At 37.7% G+C, this 15768-nt stretch overlaps 1 protein-coding gene across 5 annotated transcripts in view; it reads right to left on the bottom strand.

Annotated features, from left to right (window-relative positions):
- JPH1 (junctophilin 1) overlaps window positions 1–15768 on the bottom strand; it is an 83410-nt gene that overhangs the window by 14939 nt on the left and 52703 nt on the right. For all 5 annotated transcript variants that reach the window (XM_039702748.1, XM_039702747.1, XM_039702749.1 and 2 more), the window contains exon 3: window positions 13100–13218. In XM_039702748.1, coding sequence (XP_039558682.1) covers window positions 13100–13218 — 119 coding nt within the window. The remainder of the gene's footprint in view (window positions 1–13099; window positions 13219–15768) is intronic.

Here is a 15768-nt window from a genome sequence, read left to right as displayed (position 1 = left end):
ATATTACAATTTTTTTTTGTCTACTGAAAGCAAAAAAAGACTGTAATGCCACTAATGCAGGCTCCAGAACATAATCTTTTAAGAATATAATACTTAAAGTACTATCGATGCTGAGTGACGTGATTCAATTTCAAGGTATGTTAGAAGTACTTATGAGATAAAAATATGCTTACTTTTGCTTTTTAAACTGAAGTTCATGTTATTTGATATAACCTACCTTTAGTGCTACATAGAGTGTTAAGAAATAGCCAGGGCTATAAAGAGTATGAGAAACAATACTGTAATTTCATCTTTATAAGAAAATTCATGTTGTGCTTATAGATAAACTCAAAATGTGAAGCACATACCACACTTCCTAATTTTGTTCACATGTATGAACTGTTAGTGGAAGGATGCTCCATTTTCACCATAATGTTTAACAACTGTCTGTGGGTAATGGTGACACAATCAAAGCTACTTGCTCAACCAGAACACTGCAGTCTATATGCAAACCTTCCAAGATTAGAGGCCTCTTTTTACTGAACTACTCAACACTTCCACAAAAAAAGGAGAGAATTCCTGATCTGAAAAGTTTACAATCTATAAGTACAAAACTAAAGCTTATACTAATAGCCCATTTTAGTGATGGGGAAGCTAACCCAAAAGGAAATAATGACCCAAAACACATGTTTCATCTGAATAACCTTTCTGAATTTAGTGCTCAGCTGTGAATAAAATACCAACAGACTCAAAGCTTTGCTAAATCTCTGACAAACCTAAACATGTGGAGAAAGCCTTTGTTAAAACTAGGAATGGAGTGTAAGTCCCCTGAGTAATCAAAATTCCACACAGCACTTTGGCCACACGTTTGTTGCCCACCATGTCTTCTTGCTGAAAAAGCTGAGAGCTGATCTACCAAATCTGAATTCAAAGAGAGAAGGAAATAATAAACGATGAATAAGTTTCTTACTGCAGATTATACCCTAATACAAATCCAGAGCATGAGATGGTTGAAGCAAAAGCTTAAGACTTTTGTATTTAAAGGAACTGTACTAAAAAAGGGAAGTATATACTTCAGTGTTGGTACTGCACGTTGATATATACTATTCATGAAATAAGCCAGTGAAAACAATTTTGTTTATCTTCTGATGTTTTTGATGGCTTTCTAACATGTCACTGTTGGCAACAAGATGTATGCTCTCACAATAAGATTTCTTCGCTATTCTGATGAATTTAACAAAATCAAAAAGCCAAGTGATAAATCAGAGGATCAACTAATATAGGATCTTGTCTTCCTTATGTTAGGCTTTTTCAGGATAGGACATCCAGTACAAAAGAATTCCTCAGGATGGTGACTACAGGTGAAGAAATATAAATAATCAATTATCAATCTCTTAAAATAAATGATTCAGTGAGTCATTATGGAAGTGCAAATAACTATATTCAGTAAATTTTAGAAGGATAGGGTTTATTATTATTTTGTCATTGGGGAGATATGAAAGGAGGGAGAAGAACTATAATTAATATCATTAGTACTTCCTCTGTTTTGTTCTTAATTTTCTGACGGTTATACTGGTAACAGGGAACAAAAAAAACCTCCTAAGTGCCAGGCTGCTATCTTGAATTCAGCCCAAGTGAATGGAGGGCTGTGCAATGTCATGTGCAAAATGTCATGTGCAAAATGGAGCAGAGATATGGTTACAATTTTAGTAATGTTTGGTAGACTGAACTGGGAATGAATAGGTCTGGAAATTAAAAATTATTGCCAGAAAAATTAAAGGATATAAGGCAAAGGGCTTAAATAGCAATAGGGGTCTGAGACAACAGCTCTGCTTGACTTAGGTATGAGTAGAATAGAACAGCACATTTCAGTCGAAAGTGACTTAGAACAATCATCTTGCCCAACTCACTGACTAATTCAGAGCTGAGCAAAAGTTAAAGCCTGTTACCAAGGGCATTGTCCAAACACCTCCAGAACACTGACAATCCTGAGGCATCAATCACCTCTCTAGAAAAGCCTTTTCCAGTGTTTGACCACTCTCCTGGTAGAGAAAGTCTTCCTAATGGTATTTTCAGAGGTTATTGCTCCAGTGGGCAGTGCCCTTCTGATGGATCCAGCAGCAGGGCATAGAATAGTGCAGCTCCATCATGGCTGGGTCAATGTGTGGCAACATAAGAACTGTCTCACTCATAGTGATGCACAGATAAGTTATTTAAGAATTCCTTAATTCAAAAACACTTATGTAGGCCTGGCTGCCCTGTTTCAGCTGCATCTGAAGTTGGTTATGCCACCTGGAATAATGGCTTTCTTTAACTGTACTTGAGAATGCTTTAGAGAATAAAAAACCACATTAGTTAATGCTTGAAAATAAAGCATGCCACAAAAGAGAAAAAAAAAATTGAAATGGAAGGAATTGTTGACACTGTTTTGTGAAATGCAGAAGAAACCCAAGTCTGGATGGCTGATTTAACTTTTGGCCTCTGATGGCAACTGCATTTTGGTGAGGTATGAACAGCATTTTAAACACTATTAAGCAGCTTTCCTAGCTAAGGGCAAATAAAAAATCTTTCCTGGATCAATTTTAAAATTCCATTTGGCTGCCTTAGAATATTTTTTTTTTTTTTCCCCCTGGACTTAATATACTAGCATATTCCATTTGGCTGCCTTAGAATCCTTTTTTTTTTTTTTTTTTCCCTGGACTTAATATACTAGCATGGAAGTATCATGGCAGCCTAGGAAAGCAAACTACAATGCAAACAAGAGGGAGAAGAGTCAATTTTTTTCACAATCCAAAAAGTACTCCAAAATATAATGTTTATTATTTAGAGTCTTTCCTAATTCCCTCCTAATTGCAAATCTTAATTTCCTACTCCTCCCTCTTTGAAGGTATCTTCCCTTTGCTGAAGTTTTCTCCAGCTTACACTTTCAGGGCTTCTCAATCTGTTGCTAGCATTGCTGTTTCCTTAAGCAGTATTCCTGGTGGTCTTCCTTCTCCTGCTGGAGGCAAGACTGCAGCTAGCATGTGCCAACAGCTACTAACCAAATCCATGAGAGCCATGGAGATTGATGCCTACATGTGTTTAGTTTATGGAACTATTCTGATGTGACCTGGCAGACTGCTGTCTTTGAAACCATGTACTACCAACATGACTGAAACATATGACAAAGAGGTAGAATATAAGGCGATATTTCACTATTGCCACAACCTGACAAAGCCACATCCTCATTCAGTGATGTAAAAGTCAGAACACACACATCTCCCTGAGGAGTCCTAGTCCACTTAGGACTAACTTTAAAAGGCAGCATCACTGAATACAAGCAGGCTTCAAAGCAAAGGGAAATACAACTTTCCCTTCTTGCTGAGTAAAGATAAGGACCTACAGAAAGTATTCACTGTTAGAAATTGCTTATTAAGTGTCTTGTTCAGAAGAACCCCAAACACATAAATTCTTGCACATCAAGGTTGCAACTTTATACCTGCTCAGGAACAGTTTTGTGCAGTACCCTGAAAAAATTCTGCATAGTTTTGCTAGAATATGTATCTACCATACTTAAAGTATCTGCTAATGCTTTATTTTCCTGACTTTGACATCAACAAAGGCGACACAGCCTTCTCAAAACCCCCACCAAATGCTTCCTGACACAGACTAGACTGAGATCAAAAGCCTTGAGTTACTTATTCACTAGCCCCACATACAGAGACACACACACATACACTTTGGCCAAACCCAAGGCTAGTATTTATGCCTCAGTGTTTACTCTGCTGTGACATTTACACAGCACAATACAGTTCTTGGTGTGACCTGACTACTTTCCTGCTAGTGTCTCTGCATTTCGTACAGGAATTTGTTGAAAAGCATATGACACCATGTTATCTCACAATGCTTTTGGAAAATATCAAAACATCTACTCAAGCACATTCGAGCTGCCAGCAACAGTAATGGCAACAGAAGAGGAAATGGACTTCAGCCAGAAAATTCACATCACAGGTAACATCACAAACTTGTGAGTCTAGCAGTAGGATGATGACACAGATATTAATGCAATTCTACCAGTACGAAAACCAGACTGCCTCTTCTCTCCATGTCAGATCCTCCAAATCTGAAATTGAGTTACCCTACAATTAACACACCTGCATACAGAACCTAAACAGTGTTTTTGTAATTTGCATTTTTGTATTATTCAATAACTAAAGAATCATTAAGGATAAAAGAATCCCTAAAAATAGGATTTTCTTCCTCTAAAGGTTTATAAATGCATCGTTAAAGTGAAGACACATACACACTGAATGATCTGAAGTTAGGAAAGACTACACTAATGAATTTCAAAAACTGCCTGGAGTCAGCACCAAGAACAAGGAATTTATTCTATGTATCCAGTCTCTCATCCTGTAACTGCTTTAGCAGGTGACTGAAATAGCTGTGGTATTTCCAAAACAGGGCAACACTTCCTAAATGTGTCTGCATACCAGTGTGTAAGCCTTTATACTTCTGGATTCAATACCATCAGAAAAATGTAACAAATTTATCTTACCTGGTAGAGGGCACTATGAGTGCTGCACCTCTATCTCTAACACCTCACTGGCATATCAGCTTATGGACACAGAAATTGCCTGTGACCAGCAATCTTAACTATGGCTTGCTTTACTTACCCTGCCTTTCTGTTGATGAATACTGACAGAACTTCAAAAAATATCTGTCAAGATTACATGGTGATGCATATGACTCCTGTATCTAGGACAGGCTTCATTTTTCCATGGTAGATAATATGCAGACATTGTATTTAATGTGAATGATCCCAGCCAAATAACACATGCACTATAATCTACTTGAATGCTTCTAAGCCTGCAGGCTGCTTAACAGGCGATAACTGAGAAGGTAAATTTTTAGCTTTTTCACAAAAAACCTAGAGACTACTTTACTTCATCTGAACTTCACAGGGGCAGCTGTTAACTGCAAAAGTAGGTTTTTTTAAGCTCCTAAAGGATGGGCAGAAGTGAAAGGCTGTAATCCTATTCTCACTGCAACTGCATTTTCTCTGAGAAGATGAATTTTAAATATAGAGAGAGACTGTTAATGTGGCATAATAACTGTCTTTACCCAGTAGAATTCACACTTCTTTACATTTCTCCCAGCATGTCCAGATCTTTCTGACATGATGATCCCCAAAGTTATACACAGTATTTCAGACTCAGTGTCACTGGGATCATGCAGAGAAGGGACCATTCTCCATGACGTGCTTCTGTATATTCAGCCTGGAAGGGTATTAGCTACTTCTCTTATCACATTTCAAGTGCATGGCTATCATCCTGCTCCATGGGAGTTTGGCAACTGACCTTAACAGGAGCAGGTTCATGTCTGCTGTCCAACTGGCCAAGTCTGTCAGCTAGTCTTAAGAACTGTTTTTCAGTAAATTCAATAAACATGTGAATTTTTTGCCAAAGACCTTCTAACTTTTGCCTCTTTTAAAATCCTTATTTCATAAACAGAAAGTGCCTGTTTTTCTGAGAACACCCTTCTGTTCTTCCACTACAGAAAAAAAGCAGAGGCTAGAATATGCACTCAGAGCTTGGGTTGTAGATATCAGCATTTCTTATGCCTGTGGAATATCTTCCAAAAAGGCTCAAAACTGGGAAGACAGTAAATACATGTTTGTCAGCAAACAAGCAACATTACTCTTGAATATATAGGCATAGATATAGATAGGCAAAACAACATGGAAAAGCTGGACAGTTTCAGACTCCACTGATTCTACAGATCTAGAGATGCATTACTACCTTTAATTAAAACTCCAGATATTTCTAAGGGATTCATGATTATATGACATACTGTCAGACTTAATTTTTTAGAAGTCTCCTTTATTGCCTTCTGTTTATAGAAAATACACTGGAAATTATGAACAGGAGTAAAATAAAGAGACTTGAAATTTACTGCTTTTGAAATATATGGCTTCATGAATTTTCTCAGAGGGTTGAGGGTTAATCCAGTATTTTTCAATAACAGTACTCATTAAGCTGTACCACACTTCCAGCAAAATTAATTTCTTTTATCTAGCATTGAAATTAATTATAAAGTGTAAGAGCCTGAAGTAACTGCTGCACTGCAAATGCCAGAACTGGAGAAATACAGCAATCAATTTAATTCGGGTAAAACTGGGGTATGTGAGCTGCTCAGTCTTGCATCCAAATCTGGCTTCTTTCCAATACGTTCTTTTCTTTTGTATTTTAAGAGAAACCCCACTCACCATGCCACTTACCATTCTGACCTCACACAGTGTCATTTCTTCCCTTTCTCATCAGTGCTCTAAGTTTTCATTTCTTTTAAAGTCTAAGTTTGCAATATCCATTTACTGCTCCTCTCCTCCAAATCTATCCCACACTCCTAAGATTGGCAACTGCCTCTGACAAAATACTTTCTGCTCTTCATCTGATACTTTTTGAGGAGCCTCTGCGATTTTCTTAGTCACATTTCAGTATCATTGCTCCACTCTTACCCTCCTTTGACATAGGGGACCATTCTCCTCTTCTAGAACAAGTCTAGTCTGTTAACATCTGTGATTTATTCTTTTAATTCACCTGTATTTTTCTTTCATTTTTAAACTATACTTTCAAGGAAAAGAACCTCCGATTATTCTGTTGTTCGACTCTCTACCTTTGTTTTACAATTTTCATCCTGTTTAATTTCACCATACAAAAACTACCAATTCCATGCTGGCTGTGTTTCAGTTCCAGGTTTTACTCCTGCTCAGACAATGATTTGAACGAATAACTATTACTGAACTAACAGGTAGAAGTCTTCATCTTCTCCAAATTCTCAACATGGTCTTCCAGATCATACTGAACATTACATTATTCAGGTCTATAATATGAATTAAATTTTTCATTTTTGGGTATCTCCCTAGAGTCTCTCTAATTTTAAGTAAGTCTTAAATTTTGCAAACTTTCTTGGAATAAAAGGGCATGTATATTAGCCATCTACTTCAGTGGCCTTGACAAACACAGAATGCAGCTGCAAAGATTATTTTTCTCTAATGGTCCACATCACATGTTAAAAGTGTAACAGGAGAAACCCAACCTTTTAAACATAATTTAAATCTCCACTCGTATAATAAAATCCTTTCAAAATAGATCACCATAGTTGACTGAAAATTAGCACTGTAAGGAAAGTTCGCAGTTCTTTGTTAGCTGAATTTCAACATGGAACAAATATTTATGACACGGTTATAAATAGGATTTATAATGGAAATTTTGACACTGTGATAATACTCCCATGTGATAGACCCTACTTCATCTTGTCCTTGGCTGGACACCATGATAGACCAATATAGAAATTCACTGGAGCAGGCCAACAGTGTCCTGGAAGGAATGGTTCTTTTTCAGAGTGAATGAACAATTTTTAACAAGAGAAAGGAAGCACTGACCTCTTTCTCTCAGCTTACATCTGTAATTAACACTCCCATAGTGCCAGATTAGGTATGTACACCTAGGCTAGAATTCAAAAGGTTACTTTGAGACAGCAACACAGCACTGAAGTTAGCCCAGGCTTCAACTAGTTTCATAGTCAGATCCTGCAGCCTTTACTAAGCAACCACAAATTTCATCTGGATGCAAATTAACTAGCTCACTACTTATGCAAGTCTGTGAAAATTACAGTGATTGTAACAGCTTTATCTCTCTACAGGAAACTGGTTCTCTGTTATTAGTTTTAAAAGTTAATTTGCTCAAAACTAATAAGGCATATTTTTCCTAAGCAAATAACTTGATTATGTGACTCAAATGTATCTTGGAGAGACTGAGAAAGCATCCTGAAGAATTATGGCTATGCCTCTGCAAACTCTCTTTGCTTTGCCTTCTTCCAGGCAGGCTCTCCTGTCCCGGCTGCATTGCAGGAACACTGAGGAGTGGGTTGAGCCAGAAGGTGTGTCAGGCAGTGCAGGAGGATGGATGCAGACTCCCAGCAAGCTGGATGGCCCTCATCCTGGGCAAGAGGAAAAATGTGGAAGGAAGGATGGAGGCATCTGTACTGAGGGCTTGGTGAGACAGGTGATAAATCTGGAAGTCATGTTGTGAAGACTGGTATGACATGACTTAGAAGCGGGGGAACAAGAATAAAGCTTGAAATTGGCACTTTTTCTTTTAATGCACCTTCTTTCTTTGATTACTGGATGCAACAGAAGTGCATTAGGATATGTCTATAGGCTCTGTCTTCTCTAGGGTTCTGGAGAAAGAGGACAGAAGCAATAAATTGTAGAGAAAAAATGGCACAGCAAGAAATCCAGTAACAGATCTGTGAGGATGATGAAGTCATATGTAGAATAAATTCAGAAAATGAACAGGCTCTTTTATGACTAAGAATAATGAGCGAGCTTCCGTATGCTTTAAGGCACAAACTGATGGCATGGCTGGTTACTTTAATCAGGCAAAATGCTCATTGTAATTGGCTTTTTAAATAAAACTACTTGGTCTGGCACACATGCATTTAGCCAGGACATTCCAGTTAATTAGCATCAGCCAGAAATCTCTCTTTCCTGTCCATATGGAGTTTGCATTTTGAGAACTCGAGGAGGTGGTGATGGCAGAGGAAGATGGGAAGGATGTTTTTTTTCCTTACACTACAGATATCTACCACTGGTGAAAAGAGAATGCAAACCACAGTTCCTCTTTAAGGCATTAGTGGCCATTACAAACTGACTTGTAATAAACTTAAAATGCTTATTTCTGAAACTAGTAATGTTCAGCATGTTAATACAGAAGCTTTAACAGTAACCAAATCTTGTAGTAAAAGATACTAGTAAACCTTGCCAAATTCTTACCCCTATCATTAGGAAGTCTTTGCTCATATAGTCCACCTAAAGAAATTCAGTCCATCTCTGAACTTGGACAGCTTTAATTTATGAACTGCTCCTTGATTTCTCTCATATGCCTTGTTTAGGAGGTCAAAGGCTGGATGAATTGTTTTGGTGACCCATGTATGTTTATCTGGCAGCTGTTTGGCCTGACAAATAATCTGTCAGAAAACAATTCAGATCTGAATTTCCAGACCTTAACTGATCTGTGGTAAAGTGCCCAGACTGCTCTTACCCTGCAGCAAAGTAGTTGTACCCTTCTTTCATTTAATCAAATGTTATTCATTCAAAGTGAATGAAAGAGCAGTATCCATTTGCTGCAGGATATACATGCACACAGACAATTACGGCTTAGCTCTCCAGTCTGTGCAAGTCCATACTTCAGTTTACCTCCTGATAGTGTGTTTAGAAGACCACATCCCAAAGACAGTATGGGAATTTAGAATGCATGTGCCAGTCAAAGCATCCAGTAACCTTGTGCAAGACTAGGACAATAGTCCTAGTCACTGTCCTAGTCCTAGTCACCCCTTTCCACTGAGTGTCAAAAACCTTTATTTTCTGTTACATCTTTGATACAGTATTCCCATCAGTCATATGTTCTTCTCTAGGTCTTACAAGAGACACAAAAAAGCACTTATTTTTTTTCTCTAAGCGAAGAGAAATCTCAAACTGTCCCTGGATGACTCCCTTGAATGAGGCTATGACTCAGGTTTCATTTGTTTCCTGTCCTGGTGTGCTCTCTTTTGACACATCCACAAGTTTAGCAATGCCTGGAGGAAATAAACAGGTCAGAGCTGGGATTTCTCAGAATTTGTTTTATCTGTTGATAAAAAGGCCAGTAAAGTATGAATTTTAAATATAGAGAGTATGGTAGTATGGTCTCGATAAAGACTACAACATTTGTTAAATCTACAAAATGTAGAGCCTTGTGGGTAGGGCTCTGCAAAGACACACATCTTCCTAATTATTAATCACTAGCCAAATATCTGCTACAGCAAAAGCAGAAGCAGGGTATTGCCTGAGAATAGCATGAACAAACTCAGGGAAAACAGGTCTCTGCAAGCTTGTAAGTCCTTACACTATGGCTCTGACCTTTTCAATCATACTTGGCTTTCCTTATATGCAAATACTACGGCAATCAATCACTGGGAGACCTGAATCTCAAGATTTCTACAGTACCTCATTATTATTCTTACCTGCTGGATGCTACTTTACTTCCTACTGCTTTGTTCTCCTTTTAGTCTCCTTTTAAACTATACTACAAAGGTAAAGCCTGGAGCTTCTGATGAATGCCTTAATGAACATAAAGGTGAAACATGAGAGAAAGGATTTGGGAAGTATAAACTGCCATGGTACAATGAATGATGAATATTCACTGTAATTATAATTTGTGTGTAATACTAGGCTATATATGGCCCAGAAAGTTGCTTTTTAAGAACCCGAAATTTAAGAGCTTTATCAAAAGGTTTTCAAATATTGAAATGGTTTTAGGCTACAAGTAATTCAGAGATCACTTATTAAGACAGAAAAGAATGCTTTTGTTATTTAGAGAGAGGTATTTATTTAACTTCTTTTTGTCTCTGTTTCAAGAGGCTTGTTGATATGCTACATACATTTGCTGCTGACAGCATGCTTGCCTACCATACTAAGTAGTTAAAGAATGAAGAGAAAAATCACACTTTCTCATCATAACCTATTTTCAAGACAATTTAGAACAATGGAAAGCTTTCACATAACTATAGTTTCAGAGTATGAGACAGAACATTTACTGATACCTTTTAGTAGCACTTACAGATACTGTAAAAATAAAAAGCTCAAGCAACAAAAGAAACCCAAGGAGTTGGTATTAGTGAGCAACAACAGTTACCTTCTTTTCATTCAAAGACAGGAAAAATGCTATTTGTAAAGCAGATATGTACTTCTGCTTGTGTGAGGAAATGTAAATACTTCGAAATATTTACCTATTTTATTACCATAAATGACAAAAGCTAACAGTAACATTGTCCGGTTACTTACTCTTGGCACAATTCTTGGGAAATGCTTAAACAAACAAGTATGTGTACAAATGAGTGAGTTAACAGGTACCACACAGAAAAAGTGTATCTGAAAAAGGTATCATGTACACCGAGCCTGGAAAACATCTCAGACATGATAGCACATGAAATCATCACAATGATGTGTGAACCTGGTCGTTTGCAGGAGTTTATTTGGGATAACTGAGATTTAGTTAACACCTTGGCATTTAAAAGTTGTTTACGTCATGGGAATAGGGTTTTTTTTCCAAATGTATACAGATATGCTATATTTGACTATCTTGGAAACAATTAGAGAATTCAAAATCTGGAGTCCAGAAAAGGTATTTATCTTTTGCTAGGAGCTAGCTAACTGAGAGGTTTTCACACAGAGTAAGTAAACTTTGAGAAATGCTTTGCTGCGTCACTCCACACATATGTGGGAAGGGATACAAACTCTCCTCTTCTGTAAATAGAATAAAAGTTTCAAATGAGAGGAAAATAAGATCCCACACCTTCTCTCCCATATCTCAGCTGATCTGTCAGCAATGCTACTTCAATTCCTGTGTCAGAGAGTAAAAAGACACGTGATAAATTCTTGATCTGGGTGATTTCTTGGTGTCAAATTTCACACTGTCAGATGTTGGCATTTACTCTCAAGTACTCTAGTAATTGCTTTATTTGAAGGGTTTGGCAGTTTTTTATTAGTTTCTTTCCAAATGCTTCAATTCTTTGCATGGCTAAGGTTATAACTTAACTTATGAATGGCAAGATGGCCTGCTGCTGTAAACTGGGATTTCTTCAGCTGGTGGAGAATGAAGTAACGAAAAATGAAAAAGACTTGATTATGACTAGCAGTAAGTATGGGCCAATAATATAAATCCACAGGAGAGGTAGTACTGAGATAATTTGCAAAAGTGAAAAGTACATATTTATACTGTTTAAAAGCTAGTAAAGTCTTACTACTGGAAATAGTTCTGCTGAGTTTTGCTAACAGTTCTGGACCACCATGTTTAAAAAAGATGAATTTCTATTAGGATGTGTACAAAGAAAGTCTGCAATACTGGTAAAGGGGATGAAAATTCCCATCAGGTGAACAATCCTTGACTTAGGCACTAAATGAATACATAAAGAGGTCCTCAATCCCCCCAGTCCCAAAACACATTCTCTCTCTACAACAAAATACTTAGAAATAAAGAAGAAATCAAGTATTCTATAAGGTAACTGACAGTAAAGATTTAGTAACAAATATATATATAGTGACCACTTGAACTAAAAGTTGAAGTCAATAGTTGTGTTACTAGAAAATGATGCAGAATGTTGTTCTTTGCTTCTATGGGTCATTATAGCCTGCATTCACTACATGGGTGCATTTAAGATAAGTAAGTTTGTGTCTGAAACAAGGATGAGCAGAAAATGACAGTAAGTGAAAATGAATCTCAGAGCTATAATCTCTATTAGCATGCGAGTACAGGCAGATCCTTGAGAAGTAATAACAAGATATGACTCAACTCAATTTGACAGGTGAAAGAAAGGGCAGACATGAAAAGACATTAAACTGGCAAATGGAGTTCCATTTTATCTATCAAATTTTAAGCTAAAGAGCAGTACACAGAAATATGAACCTCATGGAAAGACAGCAGAAAAACAATGCAAAACCAGCTTTGCTTCTTCCTGTAGCAACTTTCCAAACCCTGTGACAGATGAAGATGGGCTGCAATGCTGATGGAAGTGGGACAGACCTAATTCCATGCCATTATGAATATAGAACTAAAGTTCCACAGAGCACCCCAGGCATAACAGAGGAAGACTCCCTTGCAGATTATGTATGTCTAATGGTAAAACATTCTTCAAAATTCAGACCTTAGCTAACACCAAGACTGTCAGGAATTCCACTGGACAGTAAAAAACCTATAGATCTCCCCACTAATAAAGACATTATAGAATTAATCAAAATTTCTGGTGATTTATGATTGCTGAAGTCATTGATACTGCCCTGAATCAACTACTAATCTGAGGCAAAGTTATGTGCTTGATACTGACTTTTCAACACTCAATTGTTTTCATACAAATAAACAGTCACCAAATTATTCAAAATGGAGAAGAAAATCTCCTTGAACAAATGTGTACCCTTCAAGACATACACATGACTTACTTCTGTATAAAAGACAACATTCAAGATGGAATCAACACTGTAACTTAACACAAAATCTTTTCACTGCAATAAAACAAATAGCCACATAAAGCCCCAATCTACAATTACCTGGTTGGTAGAAATTTGGTGAAAGTTCTCTGGCAACTGCTCTTGCAATATCACATTCCTGGCGAGCAGCCTGAGCAGCCTGATCCGCAGCATCAGCTTTAGCTCTTGCATGTGCGGTTCTGTACAAAGCAGAAAACAGTTTATATGCAGAGGAGTCTTTTATCAGGTGCAGCAAGCATGTGAGAGCAAAGGACCTCAGCTATAATATACTATCCTGTACAGTGCACTCTTAGACAAATTGTTGTGAGGAACTGCAAATCAGTGAAGTATTTCAGGATCAAAACAGTATTCCTCTCAGCTCTTCCGTCCTGTTCATCCTTGGATCATATTTACTTGCAGCCACACAATTTACAGCCCAAGCTTGTAATTAAAATTTCTAAAGAGAAGAATAGAATAGTATCCGACAGAAACACAGGATTAGGATTTATTTACATGCTACCAGAATGTGTACAGAAGTGCACAGAAGGTCAGACTGGGCCACCAGACTGACTCCTACACAGGATTCTGGGAGTTCAGGACACATGGTGTTCGAAGGGACTGAGGGATGCTACTACCTTTAGCACATTTCAAAGTTAATGCTGGGTCAGTGCTGGGTGCCATGTGAAAATTTCTGAAAGGAAAAATTCAAGTATATTGGCCCAGAAAATAGGAAATATCTTCCACAATCAGATCATGTCATTAAGGAACAGCCTGGAAAATGTATTTAACACTTCACCAAGCTTTTGTAGAAATGGGAACTTAACTGTCCTAAATTCTTGTAACTCTCTGAATTTCAAATCCAAAAACAATCTGAAAAGACAATTTTTCTGAAGTCAAGACAACAGTATGCAATACTTTGGTAATCTGCACTCTGCTTCCACTTTTTTCTTCTTGCTATTTCTCAAAAACCCCCAAGAACAGCTTCTGCAAAGGCTTCTGATTCCAGACTGCAAACTGATAGTTGTGTTACTGCAGGTTTGCACCACTGCATGCCCCATCTTCCCTCTCCACTTCATTTTCCAAACAGTCATCTGTTTAAAAATTCCTGATGGTAGCGATCTCTCTGTGACTCTACAGCATTAGCACATAGCCTCGAGCTATGAAATGGCTGGTTAGAACAGAGGGGAAGCTAAACATGGCAAACCAGCAGAGTATTTTGATACACTAAAGATATTACTAACATTTTTGAACCAAATACATTACATTTTGTGATCGCATCACTTTTCTCATAACATTCTAATAGAAAACTGACACAGAAGTAAGAAAAGAATTAGTTAACAGGACAACAATAGCAGCAAATTTTATCCCAAGTGCCTGGTAATAGCAATGAGTAGCAATTAAATAAATGAAATTTTCTAACAACTTCACTGTAAAAATTCAGTTTTATTTTCAAGCCATAATGAAGGGTTCTATGTGTTTTAGATAAAAGAAGAATTAAATGTTAGCATTAACCAGAATGAGCATCAAGAGATTAACAGTATGGCAGACTTTGCATTTCTAAAAGGATGTTTAATCCCGTAGGGTACTAGTATAAACACAGACATAAAAAAACCACATAGACAGTTTCATCTGTGGTGCCTGGAGAAGATTTATTTAAGTTACACCCTCCCTAAAATGTGTGTGGGGATAAATGTTGAATGCTCTTTCAAAGCTTAGCTTGTCATAATTTACTGGATAAATATTAGCTTATGCTGGCTTCTTGAAGGTCCCCCTAGGTCTGTGAGAAAAAAAAATAATGAGCAAATGAATTGTAACACCTTTGCTTTTGTACTCAGGATGGGGAAAAGAAACTGTTAATAAAAACAAATAGACTGTATAATCCCATATGTGTTCTGTGGCAGTCCGTGAATGGGTGTATGGTATGTGCCTGCCTAGTAACAGTAATCAAACCCGTTCTTTCTCTATAATCATTATTTTCAATTAGATGAGCTATTCTTAGCTCCTGCATAATTATGTCTATGTAGCATAAACCTAATGAAGCAGTACTAGCACTGGGACATTGTTTTGTGAGACAATAATGCAGTCTGCTCATAGATAAACTAGACACTGGTCATCTTTTTGTGATGAAAGACAGCCAGACTACTCCCATACAAAAATAGTCTAATACTATTGCTACTGCTAAGACAGACATTTTAAAAGCTAATATATTAAATAAACAGCATCAGGAAAGCATACTGCCAGGATAATGCATTTATTTATTGATACCTATTAATTTTCTGTATTATTATACACAGAAGAAGCATTATTATAAGAAGCAAAACAGACATTCTGTTGAAAAGTACAGTATCAATTAGTTATGGAATTAAGTGGTGGCATGAGTAAGAAGCCAGTGTAACTTTGCCACATGAAGCTGGGCAGAGCAGGTCACAACAGGAGGAAGCCAAAGGAACAGAAGGTAAACGAGCACAGCCTTCCTTGGCTGCCTTATCTCACACCTTTTTTCAACTCGCCCTTCCTGCTGCTCTCCCCTCTTGCAGTGCCAGCGCGGAGCTGCAGCGGGGCAGAGCAGCAGCGAGCCCTGCCAAGGCGTGTCCCGCAGTGACACACGGAGCAGAGCTCAGCGCCCGGCCCTGGAGGGCAGGGCACACGAACGCGTTTGAGCTCCTCCTCAGCAGCCCTTCGACAGCCAGGCCGAGGAGCGTGCTGAGACACTTCCCTGACAGCCTCTTCAGCGCTGACGGGCGGTGACA

Source organism: Passer montanus, unplaced genomic scaffold (genome assembly GCF_014805655.1).
Source record: "Passer montanus isolate IOZ18808 unplaced genomic scaffold, ASM1480565v1 scaffold16, whole genome shotgun sequence".
NCBI classification, from domain to species: domain Eukaryota; kingdom Metazoa; phylum Chordata; class Aves; order Passeriformes; family Passeridae; genus Passer; species Passer montanus.
This window is presented reverse-complemented; position numbering and strand designations above follow the sequence as displayed.